At 43.6% G+C, this 26,416-nt stretch overlaps 1 protein-coding gene across 1 annotated transcript in view; it reads right to left on the reverse strand.

The window, feature by feature from the left end:
* The window catches only part of VAV1 (vav guanine nucleotide exchange factor 1), a 292,912-nt gene that overhangs the window by 139,715 nt on the left and 126,781 nt on the right, over positions 1-26,416 (reverse strand). Inside the window, exons 3-9 of the mRNA XM_063954104.1 lie at positions 22,626-22,684; positions 22,283-22,348; positions 11,760-11,877; positions 11,488-11,580; positions 11,305-11,373; positions 6,975-7,078; positions 5,879-5,978 (exon numbers count right to left, since the gene is read on the reverse strand). Of these exons, the coding sequence (XP_063810174.1) occupies positions 5,879-5,978; positions 6,975-7,078; positions 11,305-11,373; positions 11,488-11,580; positions 11,760-11,877; positions 22,283-22,348; positions 22,626-22,684 (609 nt within the window). The remainder of the gene's footprint in view (positions 1-5,878; positions 5,979-6,974; positions 7,079-11,304; positions 11,374-11,487; positions 11,581-11,759; positions 11,878-22,282; positions 22,349-22,625; positions 22,685-26,416) is intronic.

The following is a 26,416-nucleotide window of genomic DNA, read 5'->3' on the forward strand; positions in this document are numbered from 1 at the left end:
CACACTTACACACTATGGTTACATTTGTCTGGAGCCAATTAACCTACCAATATATTTTTGGATTGTGGGAGGAAATCCACACAAGCACAGGGAGACAGAGCCGTAACTAGGTGTGTGTCAGTGGTGCCTTGCCCACAGACTATATGCCTTGTGGGAGCACCATCTGGCAGCACTACCCACATGGCCGCCCGCCTCCAAACTCCTGCCACTGCAGCACAATGTGTAAACTGGGCTCTACCTGACATAATTTGTAAAAGGGGCTCTACCTGGCGTAATTTGTAGAAGGGGGCTCTACCTGGAATAATGTGTAATGGGCTCTACCTGAAGTAATGTTTAAAAGGGAGCTGTACCTGGTGTAATGTGTAAAAGGGGGCTCTACCTCGCGTAATGTGAAAAAGGGGCTCTACCTGGCGTAATGTATATAAGAGTCTCTGCTCTACTGTGGTGTAATGTGTGAAAGGAGGTTCTACCTGGTGTAATGTGTATAAGTGGCACTACTGTGTGGCATAATTTGAATAATGGAGATTACTGTGCAGCATAATATAAATTGGTATTATTTTGTGACCATGCCCCTTTCCCATGAGCTAATGCCTTTATATTTTTGAATTGCGTCTTCAGCGCACACTGTCCCTGTTTTACCTATAGTGGAAATGAGGGTACCAATTCTATTTCTGGCACAGGGCACCAAAATGTCTAGTGGCGGGGAGATTATACATACTCCACACAATTAGGGCCATAGTGGGAATCAAACCCACAACCTCAGTGCTGTGAGACAATAATGCTAACCATTATATCATCCATACTCCCCAACAGTGATGGGGATGTCAGAGGTCCATCAGATTGGAACTACAACACAATGTTAGCAATCTGCAGGAGAAACAAGAGGATTGAGAAAACAGGGGAAGGCACAATACTCTGATAATTAAAAACATCCCAGAGTAATTTTGATATGACACAACTGGAAAATGACATATAAAGATTCTCTGGCCCAGATATGCCAGCAAGGAATTATTGATAGTGCATATCCTCTGTCACTGGGCCAGGCAGCACAAGAGACGTTACAAAGCACATGCACTTCTACAGAACTAAGAACAAATTCCGAGACTCTAACCTGTTCCCTATTTGAAAATGTGCCAGGAAATCTTGCATAGATTACTCTCTCAAGTAGGTAGATAAAAAATTAATGATATTACCAAATTCTAATAGAGAATACTGTCAAATAAAGGTGCTACTTTGCCTTTTGTCTGTTAAATGGGTAGATACTATAGTTATCAACCGGCAACAGCCACTCCAGATAAGTCCCTATGCATTCCTTGATAATAAAACCTTCCCTTGTAAGCCCAGGAGCACCAAGTGGTCAACTGTGAACATAACATCACAATAGGACACTTGCCCCAATCAGCTCCAAAAGGACAGGATGACAATACCTCATCATTTCTGAGCTTTCCCTCTATTCTTGAATCAATCCCAGGACCTTGAACACTGGATCATAATTATGTTAATAATTATAACCACAAGTTTATCACCAGATATGTCTTCCTACAATCCTCCTAGTCCTAGTGAGTTCTAGTAATGCTCCTAACCTCTCTCTACCTCTCCAGTTTGGAGGGACTTCTTATTCAAATAACAGAAAGAAAAATCAACTGTTCCTTTTTTGCTTCCACAGTAAGATCTGGAGCAATTTTTGTATTTCTTATGTATCAGAGACTGCCATTACATTTGGAGAATGTACTGTATGGGAGTGTCATATTTTGTTTCCCAGTTAATACTGTTTTGTTATCTCTGGGTCAGTAAACCTATGTTTACTTGGTTAGCTATAATGTTTACTCTGTACTGGGGTGTGTAACCTCTAACAGGCTCTTTGTTAGTACATGTTGATCTGGAGGATACCTGTGGAGAACCACAACCATTGGTACTTTACTGTACACGCCTCTGTTAATAGGATCTTGGCTGTACCTGTATACAGTATGACCTGTTCATACCCCCCCAATAAAACAGTGCTATGGGCTAACACTTTTCATGCATATAGCATACCTATCCTCACAAACACCCCACATCCTCTGTTCCATACTGGGATCCATGGAGTCTCAGATGTGTTTCCAATTACCATATTTGCTCTTAGTGGTATTCCTCAATGGCTCTCCCATCCTCACATTTCAGAATTTCTGTAACGCTAAGGATTTAAATACTCTAGTAGCCAAAGTAAACTGCACTGATCAATGAAGCAGCTAAAATATCCTTATTCATTTTGTTAGTATTAATCCAAGAAACCCACTTCTTTCATATATATCCCTGAAATGGAATCTAAGAAATCCTCAGTTGCCTATCATCTGACTGAATAAAATCCTACATATGAGCGTGGTGTCTATCCTGATTGCCAACCACTTTACATTGATGTAGTACATCAGTACCCATTAGGCAGCTGCATAGGGTGCTGGGATCTGGGGAGCATCACTGAGGCTTCCTAGGATGTCTCTGATGTCTACATAATGCTGGCAGACTTAGCATTGTCTCCGGATCTTACAAGCCACCGCCCCTTGCCACTTGTTGATTTTCACCATGTGAAATACTGGTGCAGAAAGCTAGGGATGAGCAGATAATCCTGGGGATGAATATATTTTGTAAAGATTGATCTGCAAAGATTGATTTGCTAAAAAGTTGTGATTTTTGGATTAATCCTAGAGGCATGGTGTATCCATAGGATCAAGGATATTACGATGCTGATGACAATCTTCTTACTGTTCCCCAGCGTCTTTTCCACCACTGCGCATGTACAACTTTTTTTTAACAGCGCAAGCGCAAACTTTCCATAGCTCCCTAAATGCACATGCATGCAAATAAAATTGATTTAGGGGAAGGTCGATACTATTTTCATAATTATTTTCTGTAACATTGGGGCAGATGTATTAACCTGGAGAAGGCATAAGGAAGTGATAAACCAGTGATATGTGCAAAGTGATAAATGCACCAGCCAATCAGCTCCTAACTGTTAATTTAAATATTGGAGGTGATTGGCTGGTGCATTTATCACCTTGCACATATCATTGGTTTATCACTTCCTTATGCCTTCTCCAGGTTAATACATCTGCCGCACAGTGTTTTCTGGACTGACTTTTAAGAAGTGTGTCTTCCTGTGCATGTATGGGTTGAAAGGGGGTACAGATAGCAGGGCCGTAACTAGTTGTGTGCGGGTGGGGCACCGCACATAGCGCTGCAGGCTAGGGGGCGCTGTTGGCGGCACTTGTCAATTATCTGTTTTAATTACTTTCACTTGCAGCTTCCCCCCTTTTTGAAGCCCAGCAACTCCTGACTGCCCCTGTCTCCTACCCTGACCCCTTCTGTCGCTAATAACTATACAACATTCATGGACTCAAACTGAGATTTCTTTCTTATTCAGTCACACTGGGGCAGATGTATTAACCTGGAGAATTTCACTTCCTCTGATGAAACGACCAGTGCCTACGGTCGAGAAACGCGTTAGGTGAACGGCTTTGGAGTGACCTTTATATCCAAACCATCTCTTTATTGTCTCTACTGCCTGGAGACGATTGGACATCACCGTTAGCCTCAACCCGCCACGATTTATTCCATCCTACTTCATCATAAGCCTAAGGATCATCCAGCTGCGCTGTTGGAGAAGCACCCAGGCAGCGCAGCACAGAACGGCTTGTGGATTGGAGACGGCGGAGGTCCGGTGAACATCCGGCTGGACGGCTACTATATTAACTGCTACGGGATCATCCAGCTGTACTGTTGGAGAAGCACCCAGGCAGCGCAACACTAGACGGCTTGTGGATTGGAGACAGCGGAGGTCCGGCGAACATCCGGCTGGACGGCTACTACACTAACTGTTACGGGTGAGACAGGGCTTTATTCATCATTACGGTATCCCGTTAGATTAGCCACCCATACCAGCAGCCTCATGAGGCTAGGAGCTTTTTGAGCCATTTGGGATTTTATTTATATTAATTACTGTACTGCTACGGGACTTAATTCATTACTACGGTATACTGTTCATTAGCCGCCCACACCAGCGGCCTCACGAGGCTATGAGCCTTTTTCGGGACTTCATAATCAATACCAGTTAATGGGACGGGACTGATCTCTACCCACTGTCCCGACATTTAGCTTTCACACCAGCGGCCATATGAGGATAAGAGCCGCTGAGCCGTACAAGACTTTTTGATACATACCTAACGGTTAATTATTACCAGTTTGGATCGCTATTTATTGTTTTCTTTATCGTTGATTTAATTTCATGAAATCCAAATTGATAGGCAAAACATATATATATATTCTTTATGCAATCATTATACTGATCTTGGATGACCATTGTTTATGCATATTATATTAATTAGTAAACCAGGCTGGCCAGCCACTGTGGATTTTTTAGTTTATTTATTATTGTTATTTTAGAAACATTGTGATCTATTTGTGCATCCTAAGTGGTTACAGCATTACCTATTTCAGGAACGGCTTCATTTTATAGGTTGTTGATACATTTGTATCCATTATTGGCCTTCTGAAATAATAGCTGTATGTAAGAATGTTATCAGATGGTTGTGGATTTTAATATTATGTTATTTTAAATTTAATATATTATTTTTTCATATCCTATTGTGGTCACTTTAAGGATTATATTTTAGCCAATTCATTTAATTACTTGGCTATTAACCTGATTGAAATAAATATTTATTAAATTAATTTAGTATTGACTTTTCCTTCTGCGCACATTTTGGTTCGTTTTTCTTGTTAAAGGCATAAGGAAGTGATAAACCAATGATATGTGCAAGGTGATAAAGGCATCAGCCAATCAGATTCTAACTGTTAATTTACATATTGGAGCTGATTGGCTGGTGCCTTTATCGCCTTGCACATATCACTGGTTTATCACTTCCTTATGCCTTCTCCAGGTTAATACATCTGCCCCATTGTCCTTTATTACAATTCAAGATGATCACGTGCACGGGATTTGAACCCCTTGCCTGTGGCATTGCAGTCAGACACTCTTTTCATTGAGTCCAAATCCATTTTCTTGCAGTGTTCTATAAATGTGTGTGTATTATGTAAATATAATGTGGGAAGGGGCATCATAGCATGGCCTTTCACTGGGATCTTGTCATGCATCTTCCCCACAAGGCATGTGCCTTATGTCCCTATTGAAAAACCAGGGGGGGGGGGGGGGGGGGGAGGGTTGACACCAATTCTCTTTCTGCCACAGGGCACCACAAAGTCTAGTTACGGCTCTGACAGATATACACTACTTTACCAGTGTGACGCATCCTGGTAGTCTTCAAAATCTGCAAATAATATTAGTTTTACTGGCATACTGTCAGAGGGCCCTGCTAACAAGCTTACAGTATAGAGGGAGACAGAGGTTTGACATATTTGCATAAGGCAGAGTTTCCCAAACTTTTTTGAACCACGGCGCCCTAGAGAATCAGAATTTATTTCACAACACCCCTAGGCCAAAAGTTACTTATTGAGAAATTTTGAAAAAAATATTAAATGAAGTAAATTGTGTTTATGTGTCATCCTTAGGTTCAGTTACAGGGTGAGGGACAGCATTCACTTCTGTTTGTCCACATATTTTATGATTGGCAGCCACCAGCACTGGTTTTACCTATTATATTCACTATGCGTGATTTGAATTGGTCCTGGACCACCAATCCAAGGCACCCCTGCAAGTATCTCGAGGCACCCCAGGGTGCCCAGGCACACAGTTTGGAAACCACATGGCTAAGGGGACATTTTTTCATTGTTTTACTTGGTGTAACCTCTGAATTGTCATTTTTAAAGCTCAATCTAGACAAGGTTTTTTTCTGCCAAATATTTTCAATGACTCTGACTGAAGTTAGAATTCTGTTTCCATTGTTACCTCTAGCTTCATCCTGACACCTTCATGTTCCTGAGATGTCCTCTCCAATGTTTTACAGGCAGATTCCACCTGGCTACAATATGTGCCATAGATAATAAACCTGTTAAAAGGAATATCATGATACACATGATTTTGTCTCATTTTAAAGTATATTTGTCTTTATCAAGAAATTGTTTAAAAAATAAACAAAAAAGTTATGTCATTTACTACAGGTAGAGCATTGGTTACACAAAGGGATTAATTCAGACCTGATCGTAGCAGCAAATTTGTTAGTAGACGGGCAAAACCATGTTCACTGCAGGAAGGGGGGGGGGGGGGGGGGGGGTATATAACATTTGCAGAGAGAGTTAGATTTGGGTGGGTAATATTGTTTCTGTGCAGGGTAAATACTGGCTGCTTTATTTTTACTCTGCTATTTAGATTTCAGTTTTAACACACCCCTCCCAAATCTAACTCTCTCTGCACATGTTTTTTCTGCCCCCCCCCCCCCCTGCAGTGCATATGGTTTTGCCCATCTGCTAACAACTTTGCTGCTACGATCAGGTCTGAATTAGGCCCAATGTCCTGTCTTCCATATGGCTACAAAAAAGACTGTTAGATGCTATAAAAATATTCCTCATACAGTAGATAGTTGTATCCAATGAATACAGCAGGTGGTGTTATGTCATATCCAGGTACAATAAAACAGAAGGAAGACATAATTAAAAAGCAATGTATGGCAGGCATAATGTGCGGGGGATCTTACAAAGGTGTAATCTACATACCCTATGTGTTAAGGTAGAAAACATCTTAAGAAAATGTATTTAATTATAGGTATATTCCCTCACATTCACAATGGATTTATTTTTAGCAAACGCGTTAGATATCATCTAAATTGTATCTACGTGCTTCCTGTGATCTCATTACTGGTAGAAGCAGTAAGATTTGCCTTGATTTGGAAGGCAGGATGTCTAATTGGCAGAGATATGATGTGTAGGAAGCCTAGCAAGAAGGAAATAGGGGTTAGTGAAAGGGGGGTACTCAGAGATTGTTGAGTGAGTGTGGGTGCGTGCGTGCGTACGTACGAGTGTATGTGTGAGTATAAGTGTGATCTTACTTCTCCTTGTATTGGAGGAACACTTGATACAGGTTGTGGTTGTTCTTAGGTAAGCTGCAATTCTTCATTTCTGCCACAAAGGTTTCATGAAGAGCTCTCAGGTCCTGAAACAAAGAGTACTTACTGCTAAGTCAAACATCTAAATGAACATAGGTAGCAGCATTATTCTGTATGTGTATAGCACACAATACACAAGTAGTTCATATAAACATTCATGCCGACACCTCAATACACATATCAGAGGAGTATGTACACCCAAATCTAACTCTCTCTGCAAATGTTATATCTGCCACACCTGCAGTGCACATGGTTTTGCCCGACTGCTAAAAAATTCCTGCTGCGATCAACTCAGAATTACCCCCTAAATGTATATATCTCTGATTTTTTTTTTACCAGCTATATAATGGGGGTAATGTGCAGTCAGGGAGATTGCTGGACTATTCAGGGAGTCAGGGAGATTGCTACTGTTTCAGGGAGTCTCCTGCAGAATGAGGGAGGGTAGGCAACTATGAATCACATCCTTCCGGGGTGCGATGGCATAGTGAAAGTCCGCACTGCACATGTACAGACAGCCAAAACACGGTCATTTGTGATTACAGCAAATTTGCCACCACCTCTGAATACCCTCATTCCTGAGAACACAGTGCAGCCACAGTTGTGGTTGACTTGTGTGCGAGCCTATGAGTGTTATTCTAGATGCATTAGGAGTCAGACTCCTAGGATAATAGGAGATATGGCCAGGTTACACAGTACACACAGGTGATTATTGCACCAGGTGCATTCTGCAAACAACACTATCGCATGGAGTAAACTCAGCGGATGGAAAACTCTTCTAGATGCAGATGCCTGTACAAATAAGTATCCTGAGGACAAGTTGTAGCTGTAACCAAGCTATTATTTTCTTTTGGACAAAACATGGTTGCAGATGAGAAGAAGTTCTGCTCTGTGGAGAATCAATACATTTACATATAAAATTATACATGCAGGGACTTTTGCATGAACTGGGCAGAGTAACATGAACAATTATATTGCAGATTGCAGTTGATACAAAAATGACACTGCCTGGAAGCATGCATCCCAACATACCAGCCTAACTGAAGACAAACATTAACCTCTCTCCATATGACCAGCCACACTAGAATTTTACTGAGAGTATGCCGCCAATCGGTCCAGGAAATCAGGACTGTTGTAATAGATTTCACGTGTGAATAATGCACTTTTCTGGTCCTACAACAACACAATCTATTTGGTGCAATACTCCCTTTTTCTCTGCAGTGTTCAGACCAGGCAGCAGAAGCATCCCGGCGCTGAGTCCTAGCAACAGCGTGGCGCTCATAATGTAATGCAGACATGCTACACCTAAGGGTGTGTACACACGGTGAGATAAATCTGTGAGATTTTGACTATATAGTCAAAATCTTATGAAAAGTTAGTGCATATCTCATGGTGTTAGGCAGCTTGCGATACAGATTCAATCCCGATGCGCGCTCCCGTGGAGTCGGTATTGTAAGGCTAGATAGACTGTGCAGGCAAGTCAATCTAGACTATCTAGTGTACAATCTAGTACAAAGTATAGTCAAAATTGGCACTTAGTCAAAATCGTACATAGACAAAATCTCAAGCACAGATAGTCAAAATCTGTACAATCTGTGCTATCTGGGCTCTGGGGGAGTTCAAGGGAAATCGCATAGTCAAAATCGAACATAGCAGGGATCTCACCGTGTGTACACACCCTAAAGGCCCGTACACACTGGTCGATGTATCGGCCGTTCTCTTGAACGGCCGATACATCGCGGGACCGTCGGCCAGTGTGTACGGGCGATACGTCTGTGAACTCCGTCATTCACAGACGTATCGCGTCGGCCGCGCAGCACAGCCGACAGCCAATATATCTAACGATATATTGGCCCGTCGCTGATTGACAGGTGAACTGCGCGAGCGCCCGCCCGCCCAGTTAATGACGTCAGTCCCCCGACGGATCGGGCTGTGTGTATGCACAGCACACTGCCCGATCCGTACATAGATATATCTGCAGATCAATTGATCTGCAGATATATCTAATAGTGTGTACCCACCTTGAGAATAGAGCCAGGAGAAGACACAAGGAAGAATACCACCTTTCTTGGTAAATACATTATTTGGGGAGCATGAGTGTGGAAAGGACAGCAAATCACTATGAGGAACATACAGATGTAGGGGAAGTACACACTATAGCAGGCAAATACAGATGTGAGTGTCTGTGTGGGGAGAAGGGGGTCAGGAGCATAAAGTACACATAAATGAAATAAAACATACAGGGGGTGGGTAGGTTGAAGAGCTATGTAAAGCACTTTAAGAAAAATACAGACGAGGAGCACCACTTTGAAAAAAAGAAAAGAAAAACATAGGGCACTATAAAAATAAAACAGACAGGGGGCACTATAAACAGACAGGGGGCACTATAAAAATAAAACAGACAGGGGGCACTATAAACAAACAGGGGGCACTATAAAAATAAAACAGTGCCAGACAGGGGCACGCACAGTAAGAAAATACAGACAAGGCCACTACACTACTCTACACTATATTACACTATACTATACTATACTATACTATACATTACAGTACACTACACCCTTAGGGTAGGGGGGATGTAAAGTGCTCTACCTGGCGTACTGTGTAAAAGGGAACTCTACGTGGTGTACTGTGTAAAAGGGGACTCTACCTGGTGTACTGTGTAAAAGGGAGCTCTGCCTGCCGTAATGTGTAAAAGGGTACTCTACCTGCCATAATATGTAAAAGGGGGCACTACCTACCATACTGTGTAAAAAAGTGCTCTACCTATCGTACTGTGTAAAAGAGGACTCTACCTACCGTAATGTGTAAAAGGGGACTCTATCTGCTGTAATGTATAAAAGGGAGCTCTACTTGCCTTAATGTGTAACAGGGAGCTCTACCTGCAATACTGTGTAAAAGGGGACTCTACCTGCCGTAATGTGTAAAAGGGAGCTCTGCCTGACGTAATATGTAAAAGGGAGCTCTACCTTCCATAATGTGTAAAAGGGAGCTCTGCCTGCCATAATGTGTAAAAGGGGACTCTACCTGGCATAATGTGTCATAGGGGCTCTACCTGGAGTAATGTGTAAAATGGGGCTCTACCTGGCGGAATGTGTGACATGGGCTCTTCCTGGCGTAATGTGTGACAGTGGCTCTACTTCGCATAATGTGTGATGGGTTCTACCTGGTGTAATGCATGTAAGTGGTGCTACTGTGCAGCATAATTTGAATAATGGAGACTACAGCGTAATATGAATTGGTATTATTTTGTGGTCACGCCCCTTCCCCATGAAGCCATGCCCCTATATTTTTGGCATGCGCGCACTGGCCCTATTTTAAATAGTGTGTGTGTGTGGGGGGGGGGGAGGCAGCGATGCTGTATCTTGCACATAGCGCTAAAATGTCTAGTTATGGCACTGAATAAACTAGTGTAGTTCACGCAGAGACAACTGGTTTTTCCTAAGTCTAGTGAGCAGATATCACCATGCAGGATTAGTGCTTCAATTACAGCAGAACACAATGTTGTGTCCCCTCCTGCAAAAGTAAATCTTATTACGTGCAACTCAAAGTTCTGTGTAAGTACGCTGGTACATCAATATACATTCTATGCGTATCTTTATGCCGCCACAGTAAAGACATGGTGGTCATCATCATCATCTACAACATGAAGGGGGCTTCCATTGTATGCTTAACCTACACAGGGATGAATGACAACAGATCCACAGAGGGTAAGGTTCTGAGTAAATAGGAACACTACTGCAGGGCCTGTTTGACAATGAAGTTGTTGGTCACACTCCCCCTGAGGCAACTGGTTAGAGTCATGCATACAATTCATTACACTGGTTTGGAGGATAGACAGGGTATTTCAAGGCATTGAAGACACCTGTAGATTCATTAACAGGGATGTAGTCCATTTCCCGACAGTCGGGATCCTGACGGTCGAAATCACAACACCGGAATCCCGACAACAGTCAAAATGCAGGCAGTCGAAATCCCGACCACTGCCCAGTATTCCCACTAGGGTGGTGGTCCACACTACCACCCGAGGGGGAATATAATAGTGTGGGGAGCAAAGCTCGCCACCAAGCCCAAAGCGTAGCGAGCTCAGAGAGCCCGTGAGGGGACACGCTGCACTCAATGTCGGGATTTTGACTGTCGGGATTCCGGCATCGGTATTTCGACCGCCATGATTCTGATTGTCGGGAAATCCTACTGAACCCATTAACATGATCCATGGTTTTAATTGAAATCCAGAAATCAAGTTATAACACAATAAAAGTAAATATGTAATCACCAATATGTTCATGAAGATATCACTCATTTCTTTTTTACGAAGGAACATCTGAAGGGGCTTCATAAAGTACTGAAAGAGAGAACATGTCTATGTCAGTTTCATAACATATTTCAGCAATATAAAAGCACAATAAAATACCACACATCAAATTTATGCCACTTCCTCCACTGCTGTATATGTTACCTGGCAGATAGATCCCAGTGTATCAGTGTATTTCTCTTCTGTCTGGTACAGTTCCTGGAGGCAGCACCTCTTCATATCATCCATAGTCATTTTCTGTGGGTTCAGTGAAACGAAAGAGTAGATACTCTAGATCATATACACAATGAGCCGTGTAGTCCTTTCCCCCCAGGAATTTTGTCAACTGAAACTGTTAGCCATAGGGACTTGCATGACCCCACTATTGAACATCCTATGTACATCGAGCAGTCCTATGTAGCTGGTCTCTTATTTACCCCATCTTTTGTTGCAGGTTGCTCTTCACCCTTCATGAGTACTTCATAAATTTCATTGCCTTCCTCTTCATCCATATCAACACAATCATAGAGATCTTCATCTTCCTCTGCAGTGTCACTATCATAGATGAAAATAGTATATTCATCAAAAAAGTATATGGTGCCAATGTTTGTGACCATAATATTGTATATAACGGGTACAATCATTTCTGTAAATGGGCAAAGAGGTTTTGTAGGAACAGATCTCCTCTTCACTCCATATATAGAGTGCAGGCAATAGAGATCCAGTTTGAAGGCTATGGGGGAGATGTACTAAGCAGTGAAAAGAGTGGAGAAGTGATCCAGTGGAGAAGTTGCCAGTGGCAACCAATCAGCATTAAAGTAACATTTCTAATTTGCAATGCACACTATAAAATTATACAGAGCAGCTGATTGGTTGCCATGGGTAACTTCTCCACTGGCTCACTTCTCCACTCTTCACTGTTTAGTACATCTCCCCCTGTGCCTGCTTATATGCAGACTGGGATTTGTGAAAAAGTCACATAGGACCAGGGGTGGGGCACAGAGAAGCAAGTCCAGCACTCTACTTACTGTACACATAACTGTTTCAATGTTCTTACCCAATACAGTTCATTAACATTACTAATTAAGTAGGTACATGTTATAAACCTTAAACACATTTACAATGGGCTCAGTTTGAGCTGATTTCTTTCCAATACAATAAAATAATGGGCAAGGGAGTTACAAATATGGTGAACTTAGGCACTTGGGAAGCCAGGTAAGTGGTATCACAATAAAAGTATCCCACAGTGGAAAAAAATGTAACTCCAGACTTTAAAGCTTTGCTCGGTGTATGCATTCAGTACACAGTCAGGAGCTATCCATTTGACCAGTACAAGTGACATTCTGCACACTCCAGACTGTGTCCATATTCCTCAAACATTAATTTGGTACTCCGCCATCCATTCAATCCTGCCCCAAGCAAAGCCGGACTAAGGGGGGACCCAGTGCCACGGGCCATCCTAGCTGGAGCAGCACACTGCTGCACTGCGCAGTGTTAGAGAAACGCTCTGCGCTGCCTCTGTTATTGCACAGCAGACCCAGGCAACTACGACTTCTATACACCTGCCACAAGTTACAAGATCAGCTGCATGTTGCAACTGCTGGTCTCTCACTGCAGCACAGCAACGGTGCACCTACTGTTGCTGCAGTGATAGTGTCACCAGCAATATCCTAAGGGACCCACCAACACCTGTGACTGAAGCTCAGGCGATCCTCACACAGGTGACTGCTGTCCATTGCTGCAGTGAGTGATGGTACCCCTGCTGTATTATAGGCAGCTGAGTCTCTGGTCGTGCTGACAAGACTGGTGGGCCAGGAGGATTGAATGTGGCCCCCCATGTTTTACATGCCCCAGGCCCCCTGATGGCTTAATCTGGCCTTGGCCCCCAGCTCTCTGCACATTGTTCACAATTAGAGGGACATGTGTGGCATACTGGAATGTTAGCAGATATTGGAAAGTTCCAAAAGCCATTTAATTCTTATCAGTGAGTGGGGGAGTTTATGGCCCCAAAACCAGTTCTGGCAGACAATGCCACATGTAGGAGGTTACGACAGGAAGTGTAGGGGGTTTTTAGGACAAGGAAAAGACACAGGCTACAGTTCAGTGTGAGCTGAGGACTGATATGGAGGGCACAGGCTAGTGTCCAGGAGAAACACAGTCTGGGGACTGTGGAACAAGCATGGTACTCCACAGTCCCTGGCATTATGGAACAGCATGTAGGTGCTGCTAGGAAGAGCAAGAGATATCCAGATTTGCAGTGTGAGAGCAGCTACAGCATGAACAATCAGTGGAAGAAATAAATGGGATCTTCACCTTCAGGGGTACCCAAGAAGCAGGACAGGAGGTGTGAGTCTTCGGGAGAGGACTATCTGGGTGAGTGGTAGGAAACCACATTTGGTGAAAGGCCCCCAGTAACGTGTCCATGAGAGATCCCGTTTAGATAGAGCCCCTAGCGAATGGGGGAGAGCACACTGAAATGAATCTCAGTTTGCGGAAGCCGCACTACTGATTCCTAGAGACTGCGCTGGTATGTACTGTACTGTAATGCTGTCACATCATTGTTAATGCTGTTATTGCCAGTGAAGCAAATGAAAGGAGATGTAACCTGATATTACCGATATGAATATTGTGCTGGAGAGGAGAACAAGGAGTTAAATGTTATTGTCGTGATAACCCTGTCTGAACTGTGAATAAACTGCTTGCTTATGTGATGAGATGGCCTGGCATGCAATGCTTTTAAAATCATTGATGGATCTGTCCCTGCCCGGATATCACACATGTGTGGCATGAAGAATTATCTGTAGAGTGTAAGCTTTAACCAGCAGATATCTATCTACCCCCTGTCTCATTTCTGCAGCTTCTCTGTTAATCTCATATTTACCTTTTCTGCTTCTGTGTATGAATTGTTTCTTGTACTTGCTGTGCTGACTGTATAGGTGGGTACACACTAGGCAATGTGCTGTATAAGCAAAGACGTCTAGTGTTTCCCCTCCCGGGCCAATCGGCGGCCAAGCGTACACACTGACCGATATGATGTTCATATCGCTCAGTGATGTCACACAGAGACTGGGCCATGCAGGCAGCTCTTGGATGACAGTCCAAATTGAGCTTCCTGCACGGCCGACAGCGGGGGTTGTTAATGACCTGTGGGGCCACGCATCACTGGTCGGTGGCAGCATGCACACTTGCTGACAAAGGGAGCAACGTCGCTCAGGAAGGGTGAAAATTAGCGGCGTCGCTCAGGAAGGGTGAAAATTAGGGCCGTAGCTCAGGAAGGGTGAAAATTAGCGACGTCGCTCAGAAAGGGTGAAAATTAGCGACGTCGCTCAGAAAGGGTGAAAATTAGCGACGTCGCTCAGGAAGGGTGAAAATTAGTGACGTTGCTCATTTTCACGTCAAATGTGTATGAACCTTAAGAACTGTAGCACTTTATAAATAAACAATGATATAAATGTTGATGTGCACAAGTTGAGGATAACTGTTCAAGAGAACAGGACATGTATGTAACTGGCATGGACGGATTAAGGTGTTTGTGGGGGACCCAGGACAACTAACTTGTGGGGACCACCACCAGTATAATTATCAATAATATTATAATATATCCCAGCGATATTATAAAAAAATATCATGTGTAAATACTCCCAACACCATAAATGTGTTAAAATACTGTAGTGCTCCCCATTATGCCAGACAGCATCCCCAATTCACACACAACATTTTCACCTACTTATGTAGAAATCAAGTATCAGGGACATTTCTTACAAAGGTAATGCAGGAGATATTACGGATATGGGGACCATATATAATCAAGCTTTGAAGATACTACATTTTTGTAGCTTGATAGTGGGAACCTTCACCATCTTCATATGGTGTTTGTACCAGAATCCCTACTCCTTTCTCTGAGGAAGAGGTCCAGGTCTGTGAAGAGGGATCCTATAACATCCCTCCGCCCCTGTTTGTCTCCTTCTGTGGACACAGGGGGCCTAATTCAGATCTGATCGCAGCAGCAAATTTGTTAGCTAATGGGAAAAACCATGGTGGTCATTCCGAGTTGTTCGCTCATTGCCGATTTTCTCTATATTGCGATTAGTCGCTTACTGCGCATGCGCAAGGTTCGCAGAGCGCATGCGCTTAGTTATTTTACTCAAAAGTTAGGTATTTTACTCACGGCATAACGAGGATTTTTCACCGTTCTGGTGATCGGAGTGTGATTGACAGGAAGTGGGTGTTTCTGGGCGGAAACTGGCCGTTTTATGGGAGTATGCGAAAAAACTAGTGATGAGCGGGTTCGGTTCCTCGGAAACCGAACCCCCCCCGAACTTCACCCATTTTACACGGGTCCGAGGCATACTCGGATTCTCCCGTATGGCTCGGTTAACCCGAGCGCGCCCGAACGTCATCATCCCGCTGTCGGATTCTCGCGAGATTCGGATTCTATATAAGGAGCCGCGCTGCATTGGAAATGTTAGGGAGAGGACGTGGCTGGCATCCTCTCCGTTTATTAATGTTGCTGCAAATATTTGTGCTTATTGCTTAATTGTGGGGACTAGGGAGCAGCTGTATTATATAGGAGGAGTACAGTGCAGAGTTTTGCTGATCAGTGACCACCAGTTTTATCCGTTCTCTGCCTGAAAAACGCTCCATATCTGTGCTCAGTGTGCTGCATATATCTGTGCTCACACTGCTTTATTGTGGGGACTGGGGACCAGCAGTATTATATAGGAGGAGTACAGTGCAGAGTTTTGCTGACCAGTGACCACCAGTATTATACGTTGTCTGCCTGAAAAACGCTCCATATCTGTGCTCAGTGTGCTGCATATATCTGTGCTCACACTGCTTTATTGTGGGGACTGGGGACCAGCAGTATTATATAGGAGGAGTACAGTGCAGAGTTTTGCTGATCAGTGACCACCAGTATTATATGTTGTCTGCCATAAAAACGCTCCATATCTGTGCTCAGTGTGCTGCATATATCTGTGCTCACACTGCTTTATTGTGGGGACTGGGGACCAGCAGTATTATATAGGAGGAGTACAGTGCAGAGTTTTGCTGACAGTGTCCACCAGTATATATAGCAGTACGGTACGGAAGGCCACTGCTCTACCTACCTTTGTGTCGTCAAGTATACTATCCATCTAGATTCTATACCTGTGGTGCATTTTAGTTTTGCAGTTTGCTGACAGTGACCACCAGTATATATAGCAGTACGGTACGGAAGGCCACTGCTCTACCTACCTCTGTGTCATCAAGTATACTATCCATCTAGATTCTATACCTGTGGTGCATTTTAGTTTTGCAGTTTGCTGACAGTGACCACCAGTATATATAGCAGTACGGTACGGAAGGCCATTGCTCTACCTACCTCTGTGTCGTCAAGTATACTATCCATCTAGATTCTATACCTGTGGTGCATTTTAGTTTTGCAGTTTGCTGACAGTGACCACCAGTATATATAGCAGTACGGTACGGAAGGCCACTGCTCTACCTACCTCTGTGTCGTCAAGTATACTATCCATCTAGATTCTATACCTGTGGTGCATTTTAGTTTTGCAGTTTGCTGACAGTGACCACCAGTATATATAGCAGTACGTTATGGAAGGCCACTGCTCTACCTACCTCTGTGTCGTCAAGTATACTATCCATCTAGATTCTATACCTGTGGTGCATTTTAGTTTTGCAGTTTGCTGACAGTGACCACCAGTATATATAGCAGTACGGTACGGAAGGCCACTGCTCTACCTACCTCTGTGTCGTCAAGTATACTATCCATCTAGATTCTATACCTTTGGTGCATTTTAGTTTTGCAGTTTGCTGACAGTGACCACCAGTATATATAGCAGTACGGTACGGAAGGCCACTGCTCTACCTACCTCTGTGTCGTCAAGTATACTATCCATCTAGATTCTATACCTGTGGTGCATTTTAGTTTTGCAGTTTGCTGACAGTGACCACCAGTATATATAGCAGTACGGTACGGAAGGCCACTGCTCTACCTACCTCTGTGTCGTCAAGTATACTATCCATCTAGATTCTATACCTGTGGTGCATTTTAGTTTTGCAGTTTGCTGACAGTGACCACCAGTATATATAGCAGTATGGTACGGAAGGCCACTGCTCTACCTACCTCTGTGTCGTCAAGTATACTATCCATCCATACCTGTGGTGCATTTCAGTTGTGCGCAGTATATATAGTAGTAGGCCATTGCTATTGATACTGGCATATAATTCCACACATTAAAAAATGGAGAACAAAAATGTGGAGGTTAAAATAAGGAAAGATCAAGATCCACTTCCACCTCGTGCTGAAGCTGCTGCCACTAGTCATGGGCGAGACGATGAAATGCCATCAACGTCGTCTGCCAAGGCCGATGCCCAATGTCATAGTAGAGAGCATGTAAAATCCAAAAAACAAAAGTTCAGTTAAATGACCCAAAAATTAAAATGAAAAGCGTCTGATGAGAAGCGTAAACTTGCCAATATGCCATTTACGACACGGAGTGGCAAGGAACGGCTGAGGCCTTGGCCTATGCTCATGGCTAGTGGTTCAGATTCACATGAGGATGGAAGCACTCATCCTCTCGCTAGAAAACTGCAGTGCCACTCCTAGATGGGCCAGGTGTTTGTGTCGGCCACTTGGGTCGCTTAGCTTAGTCACACAGCTACCTCATTGCACCTCTTTTTTTTCTTTGCATCATGTGCTGTTTGGGGACTATTTTTTAAATCTGCCATCCTGTCTGACACTGCAGTGCCACTCCTAGATGGGCCAGGTGTTTGTGTCGGCCACTTGTGTCGCTTAGCTTAGTCACACAGCGACCTTGGTGCGTCTCTTTTTTTCTTTGCATCATGTGCTGTTTGGGGACTATTTTTCTGAAGTGCCATCCTGTCTGACACTGCAGTGCCACTCCTAGATGGGCCAGGTGTTTGTGTCGGCCACTTGTGTCGCTTAGCTTAGTCACATAGCGACCTTGGTGCGCCTCTTTTTTTCTTTGCATCATGTGCTGTTTGGGGACTATTTTTTTGAAGTGCCATCCTGTCTGACACTGCAGTGCCACTCCTAGATGGGCCAGGTGTTTGTGTCGCTTAGCTTAGCCATCCAGCGACCTTGGTGCAAATTTTAGGACTAAAAATAATATTGTGAGGTGTGAGGTGTTCAGAATAGACTGAAAATGAGTGGAAATTATGGTTATTGAGGTTAATAATACTATGGGATCAAAATGACCCCCAAATTCTATGATTTAAGCTGTTTTTGAGGGTTTTTTGTAAAAAAAAACACCCGAATCCAAAACACACCTGAATCCGACAAAAAAATTCAGGGAGGTTTTGGCAAAACGCGTCTGAATCCAAAACACGGCCGCGGAACCGAATCCAAAACCAAAACACAAAACCCGAAAAATTTCCGGTGCACATCTCTAGAAAAAAACGCTGGCGTTTCTGGGAAAAACGCGGGAGTGTCTGAAAAAATGGGGGAGTGTCTGGGCGAATGCTGGGTGTGTTTGTGACGTCAAACCAGGAACGAAACTGACTGAACTGATCGCAATGGCTGAGTAAGTCTGGAGCTACTCAGAAACTACTAAGAAATTTCTATTTGCAAATCTGCTAATCTTTCGTTTGCAATTCTGCTATGCTAAGATACACTCCCAGAGGGCGGCGGCCTAGCGTGTGCAATGCTGCTAAAAGCAGCTAGCGAGCGAACAACTCGGAATGAGGGCCCATGTGCTCTGCAGGTGTGGCAGATATAACGTGCAGAGAGAGTTAGATTTGGGTGGGTTATTTTGTTTCTGTGCAGGGTAAATACTGGCTGCATTATTTTTACACTGCAATTTAGATTTCAGTTTGAACACACCCCACCCAAATCTAACTCTCTCTGCACATGTTACATCTGGCCCCCCTGCAGTGCACATGGTTTTGTCCATTAGCTAACAAATTTTCTGAAGGCAATCAGATCCGAATTACGCCCAGGGCTTGTGCTGAGAAAGGAGAGGGTGGGGGGAGGGGGGTAAAGCAAGGTAAGATGCCTCCTCCTTCCCTGGTCAAACCCCCCCCCCCATCCACCGATCTGAACAGCTCCCCCTGTTGAGTGGACAGGCACTCTACGTGGACCCGCAATTATTAGCTGTTTTTAACATGTCTTTTTTTTCCTAGGGGATGTGAACACACCTCTTATTTGGGCCAGTAATGGGGTTCGGTGCTGCTCTCTACAACCCTGCGCATGCATACAAACCACAGTCAATGTAGGGGAAGAAGAAAAAACCCACAGACTTGCGCTTCTATGGACCCCATTGGCTGCAGCCCACAGAAGCACATTACGACTGGCAGGGGAACTTTTTGTGCAGCATGTGATTTGCAGATAGGGCTTCCATTGGCAAGCCACTGCAATCACTGGGGGCTCACTGGTGGTGGCAGATTTTTGCTTGGAAGGGTGGGTGGGTGAGGGGGGTTGTAGCCCTGCTGCCCCTAGGTAAGATCAGCCATTGTGTGGATCCCAGTTCACACAAGCGCACTAGCACTGCCGAGTCAGACTGTGCTAAGTTTCCCTGTTACAAAAGTAGCAGTGATAGGGAATGTGGGGACATCTCATCTTCAGAGCAATGCTGAATTACTAAAGTGTTTTAGTATACTTGCTGCATACTGTGGTGGGGGTGGCGGAGGAACACTTGCATCATTAAGCTCCCTCACGCTAAAGTGTCACGATTCATGCATATTTGAATAGGGGCGGGGCCTACATGATGCGCTTAACATAGAATAGAATCACTAAGCCCCACCCCCTACACATGTCATTGTTCTCTGCATTCTGACCACTTCACTAGGGGTATGTGGGGGACTACCCGAAAATCAGAGTCTCCCGCAGGATTTGGGAGAGTAGGCAAGTATGACTTGCAGTGCTTGATGAATAGACACCTAAGTAACCACAAACAGGCAGAAAATATTTAGTGGTTATGAGAGAACTAAAACTTTAACACAACTTCATTAACGTAACAACCTATCCCTTAATATACAGCCAGGTTTATCTCAGCAGCTGCACAACATGCTCCATTCTATGCTCTGCACTTCTCAAGACATTCATAACTTAGGGATCTGTTTATTACAATTAGAAAGCCCTTTCTCCAGTGCTTCAGTCAATTTCTAAAAGGTTGACTACAGTAGGTGTTCACCTAGTTAGTGCTGGCAGGGGATTACCGCAATTCATGGCATTATCCAAACTACTTTTATAGATGATAACGTATGGCTGCTGGCAGCACGAGACGACTGGCGAGAGAGAGAAAACCTTGCAGTGGTGTTGGGTTTTTGCCGGGGCTCATAAAGGATCCCCAGATTGGTAAATTATGGCGCAACTGAACTTGCACAAAAACCTGTGGCATAGATTTTAAGTTAGTGCCACATTTACATATATAGAAAATCCTTAATGTTTAAGACTTAATAGTGTCATTATCAGGATACACTGTAGGGTCAGATTTATCACAGGGCAAAAATCTCTTTTGTTGGGAGTTTCTACTGACGTATGACTTTTCTTCTTTTCGCCATATACATCTAAGGGTTACTGTCAGCGATAGCCCTGCCAGCAAGGGCGTAGCTACCATAGGTGCAGGGAGTGCAGCTGCTATGGGGCCCAGAGCTCAGAGGGGCCCGCCTTCCCTGTCACAGTTACATGTGTTATATTCATTTTCACCATTGGGTAGTACATTGGGACCCTTACAACTTTTGACTTTGGGCTTACAATCTATGTAGGTATTCCCCTGGGCCTGCTCATTGTATGTGGTATAAAATAAACTGGAGGGCATTATAATGTTACATAATATGAACTGGGGCACAGTAAGAAGTGGAGGCACTATAGTGTGGCATAATATGAACTGTGGACACTGTGTTGCTTAATGTGTACTGTCAACCCTTTCATTGTGACATATTGTAAACTAGGGTACTGCTGTGGGGCATAACATTAACTAAAGAACTGCTATGGTTCAGAAAATGAACTAGGGCACTATTATGAGGCACATTAACAACTGCTGCAAAGAAGCATCTTTCTAGAAGAATTGGGTTAGGGGCCCTTTCAAAATGTTGCTATGGGGCCCACAAAGTTCTGGCTACGCCCCTGTCTGCCAGCGTATGATTATCCAACTTTGTATGATGGAGCTTACTGAACAAATAATGCGGCAGTACTTGTACTGCCCCAATGCCTGCTCTGTTATCACTATTCCCACGAGCGGATTGGCTATAGGGCATATGTCTCTGGATCCTGTTTTGTGTGTTCTCGTGTGGCCCCACATCCACATGACAGGCAGTCCACCACACTCACTACAAGCACTGTCCCCATTCATTATGTTACTCCATCTCTGCAGTACAGCAACTCTGCCATCCAGTGATGCTGCCATGGCTACACGGTATGTTATACCTTTTGTGCTGCCCACAGGGCCGGTGCTAGGGTGTTCGGCACCCCCCTGCAAACTATAAATTTGCACCCTCCCATATTCAACAAAGGGTCAGCTCGCGCCTGTGGTGTGCGCCGGGAAAAGAGATGTGGTCTCACAAGTACGGGGCATGGCCACACAATAGTACCCCCATTTAAAATTACGCCACACAGTAGCACAATCTTATTCATCTTTTACGTAATGTCCCACCCGTAGTAGTAGCGTCCTTATATGTAATGCACCCCAGTAGTAGTAGCATCCTTATACATAATGCACACACAGTAGCTGAATGCCACTCAAATTACCTAGAAATAGGTTTTCGTTAAACTACAGCAAATACAGGTAGGTCCAGTTGTCTGCCTATCTGGATTGCTCATATCACCGTACTTGGATTCCACCAGTTTGGGCAGTCAAACCTGATGCACTTTCAGCCTGAACATTTCTTGCCTGTTGCTTACGTCTACATTTGTTTTTGTTACGCTAGTGGCAGGTTTATGTTATAGTAGCTACTTTAGCAAAACTACTGTTACAATACAATTAGAGGCTTTCTAACTTACTCAATCTGATCCGAGAGACCACTGTAGATGTCATCGTCTGTTTCTAAATCCTCTGTCGGGAATGGTCTGACAATAAAGTAAAGTCATAATGTTACATACCACATCATTACCACTATTAACATGCACCACCTCCAATGAAAACAAAGGGCGTGTCAAACCTTGTAAAAGGTAGAGAAGTGAACCAGTTTCACAAAGCAACTAATAAGCTTTTACCAATCATTTTCTAAAATGTAGTTTATAATATATATGATAGCTAGAAGCTGATTAGTTGCTACGGGTAACTTCTCCACTTGCCCACGCTTTAGATAACTTGATACATTTCCCCAAAAATCTTGATACTTACAAGAGGCCTTTATTTAGAGCTATAGGAGTCCAGGACAACATGGACAGGGTGTTGATAACCTGAAATGGAAGTAACAGACTGATGAATGCAGTGCAAATATCAAGTTGTAAATATGATTGCCAGTCAGTCCATGTGACAGACAGGAGACATGTTATCAGTCAGTCAGTGTAGCGGACAGGATATATGTTATTATCAGTCAGTGTGATAGACAGGAGACATTTATTATCAGTCAGTGTGACAGACAGGGTTTATGTTATTATCAATCAGTGTGACAGGCAGGAGACATATTATTATCAGTCAGTCAGTGTGATAGACAGGATATATGTTATTATCATTCCGTCAGTGTGACAGATAGGAGACATGTTTTTATCACTCACTCAGTCAGTGTGACAGACAGGAGACATGTTATTATCACTCAGTCAGTGTGATGGACAGCAGACATGTTATTATCATTCAATCAGTGTGACAGACAGGATATATGTTATTATCATTCCATCAGTGTGACAGACAGGAGACATGTTATTATCACTCAGTCAGTGTGACAGACAGGAGACATGTTATTATCACTCAGTCAGTATGACAGACAGGATATATGTTATTATCAGTTAGTATGACAGGCAGGAGACATGTCATTATCAGTCAGTCAGTGTGATAGACAGGATTGATGTTATTATCAATACGTCAGTATGACAGACACAGGACATATTATTATCAGTCAGTTTGACAGACAGGATGAATGTTATTATCACTCAGTTAGTGTGATGGTCAGGATATATGTTATTATCACTCAGTCATGGACAGGAGACATGTTGTTATCATCAGTCAGCATAAGCGGAAGGAGACATAAAGGGTTATATAATAAGGTTTGAGTTTTCTGAAGGGGTCGTGGCTGGGTGACCGGTGGTGGGGATCCTGGTGGTCAGCACACCAGCCCCGAGATCCCGGCCACAGAATGCCGGCAGGTAGGGGGGGGGGGCTTGGGGGGAGGGGGGCGAGCACAATAAAACCCCTCTATGGGTGTCGTGGAATAGTCCCTATTAGTAGGCATGCTGACTGTAGGATCCCGGCGTCCACATGGTGACCGCCAGTATCCCGAGTGCCGGTCACAAGAGCACAGTTCTTGCAGTCTCGGATGAAACAAGTCTGGTTTTGTTATTTAAATTATTTCTGATTTAAATTCGCAAACACATTAGTTGGAAAGTTGCTGCTTCTGACACTTGGACCATATTGCATAATCACAAAATTATCAGTCAGTAAGTATGATAGGCACTTAGGCAGGAGATATATTTTTAGCAGTCAGACTGTATGACAAGCAAGACACATACACTAGGGCCTGATTGTGAGGTAGGAAAGGAATAAGGCAAAAAAGAGAAAGTAACTGTGCACCTGGCAACCCATGTTGCAATGCAAGAGGTGCAAATACTGTTTATAAATACAAATGTTTCACAGCTTCATTTTCACAAAATTTTTTTGATGTGAGTTTGGACACACCTAACAAATCCAAATCTCTCTGTACATTTTACATCTGCCCCTCCTGCAGTACAGTATGGTTTTCCTCAGGTGCACATTTACTTGCTTTTTTTGCTTTACTCCCGGAGTCTCACCTCAGATTCAGGCTAATAAGCACAAATTTTCTATTGTTGCTCATTTGGGATCAGCACGAGATTCCGGCGGTTGGGATCCCGGTGGTCAGGAGACACCAAACGCCGGGAGCCCGACAGCTGGGATCCTGGAGACGAGTGCAGCGTGTCCCCTCGCGGGTTCGCTGCGCTCGCCACGCTTCAGGCCCGGTGGCGACCTTTGATCGTCACAGATTTCTATTCCCCTCTGGGTGGTGGCATGTACCACCACCCAAGAGGAGTAACCAGCCGGCGGTCAGGACTCCGACCGCCGGTATTTCAGCTGGTGTCGGGATTCTGGTGTCGGTATCCTGACCGCTGGGATCTTTACAGGCGTTCAGTTGACTGCCTCCCGCTCATTTGAATTAAGTATCTTGATTCAAAAACCAAGGTCTGATACTCACAAATCTGTTTTGTTAAGAGCACTTTTCATTACCCCATTTAATAGTCTACTATCCACAAAAAATGCATACACAAACGCAGGGGGTTTCCAGTTGCATGGAAACCTCTCTCTTAGCCAGCGGCTAAAATTACACAGTAGCAATAGTATATTATTTAGTTATCATTTATTAACAGTTTCTTACAGCACATTCCTTTGGGCTTTACAATTGGAAAGAGTGATAACATAAAACAAAACAATTGGAAAAAACTGTGAAAAAACAAAACTGGTTAATAACAGACAGTCATAGAGGTAGGAGCAGAGCCGGCCTTAGGCATAGGCAAACTAGGCAAATGCCTAGGGCATTTGGTATGCTTATGGGCACCAGCAGCTTCTGCTGATTAAAATTATATGTGGCATGCCTATATTCTGTGTGTGACTGTGGCTGTATCTGCATACGAAATGCTACAGTGCAGTGTATTTCTGGAAATCACTGTAATGTAGCATTTAGTATGCAGATACAGCCGCAGTCGCACACAGAATATAGGCATGCTGCATATCATTTTAATCAACAGAAGCTGCTTGTGCACCCTAGCCACATAGTAATGCAAATAAGATGCATTTTCATAAACAAAAGGTGCCCGACGTTAGCAGAGCAGCCAGCTGACTCATGCCAGGCATCTCCTGCAGAACTAGTGGCGGTAATAGGGGGCAAAAGCCAAAATCTTGCCTAGGGCATCATATTGGTTAGGGCCGGCTCTGGGTAGGAGGGCCCTGCTTGCAAGCTTACACTCTTTAGTGAAGTAGGCACAGATACGCAAGGATAAGTGCTATCTATTGCATAAAGGTCCACCAGATTGCAAAGGTTCTTGGTGGGCTGTATGATATTGTCACACAGCAATGTTGCCCTGGGGACATGACCACTTGTGTTTATTTTAGTTACATATGTTTGATACAACCTATACCAAGGGTTCCAAGCCACAGTTCTCAAGGCACACTAACAGTCCAGGTTTTAATTAAGTAGAGATGTGCACCGGAAATTTTTCGGGTTTTGTGTTTTGGTTTTGGATTCGGTTCCGCGGCCGTGTTTTGGATTTGGACGCGTTTTGGCAAAACCTCCCTGAAAATTTTTTGGCGGATTCGGGTGTGTTTTGGATTCGGGTGTTTTTTTCCAAAAACCCCTCAAAAACAGCTTAAATAATAGAATTTGGGGGTCATTTTGATCCTATAGTATTATTAACCTCAATAACCACAATTTCCACTCATTTCCAGTCTATTCTGAACACCTCACAATACTATTTTTAGTCCTAAAATTTGCACCGAGGTCGCTGGATGACTAAGCTAAGCGATCCAAGAGGGCGGCACAAACACCTGGCCCATCTAGGAGTGGCACTGCAGTGTCAGACAGGATGGCACTTAAAAAATTTGGCCCCAAACAGCACATGATGCAAAGAAAAGAGAAAAAGAGGTGCACTGTGGTCGCTGGACGGCTAAGCTAAGCGACACAAACACCTCAATATCACAGGAATTATTCGTTCTAATCAATGGTATTATTGGTCCAAATCACTGGAAGAAAATGACAAAATCACTGGAATTATTCGTTCTAATCAATGGTATTATTGGTCCAAATCACTGGAAGAAAATGACAAAATCACTGGAATTATTCGTTCTAATCAATGGTATTATTGGTCCAAATCACTGGAAGGAAATGACAAAATCACTGGAATTATTTGGCAAGATCACTGTAATTAATAATTATAAATCACTGATATTAATTGGTAAAATCTCGCTAT

Source organism: Pseudophryne corroboree, chromosome 2, assembly GCF_028390025.1.
Source record: "Pseudophryne corroboree isolate aPseCor3 chromosome 2, aPseCor3.hap2, whole genome shotgun sequence".
Classification (NCBI taxonomy): domain Eukaryota; kingdom Metazoa; phylum Chordata; class Amphibia; order Anura; family Myobatrachidae; genus Pseudophryne; species Pseudophryne corroboree.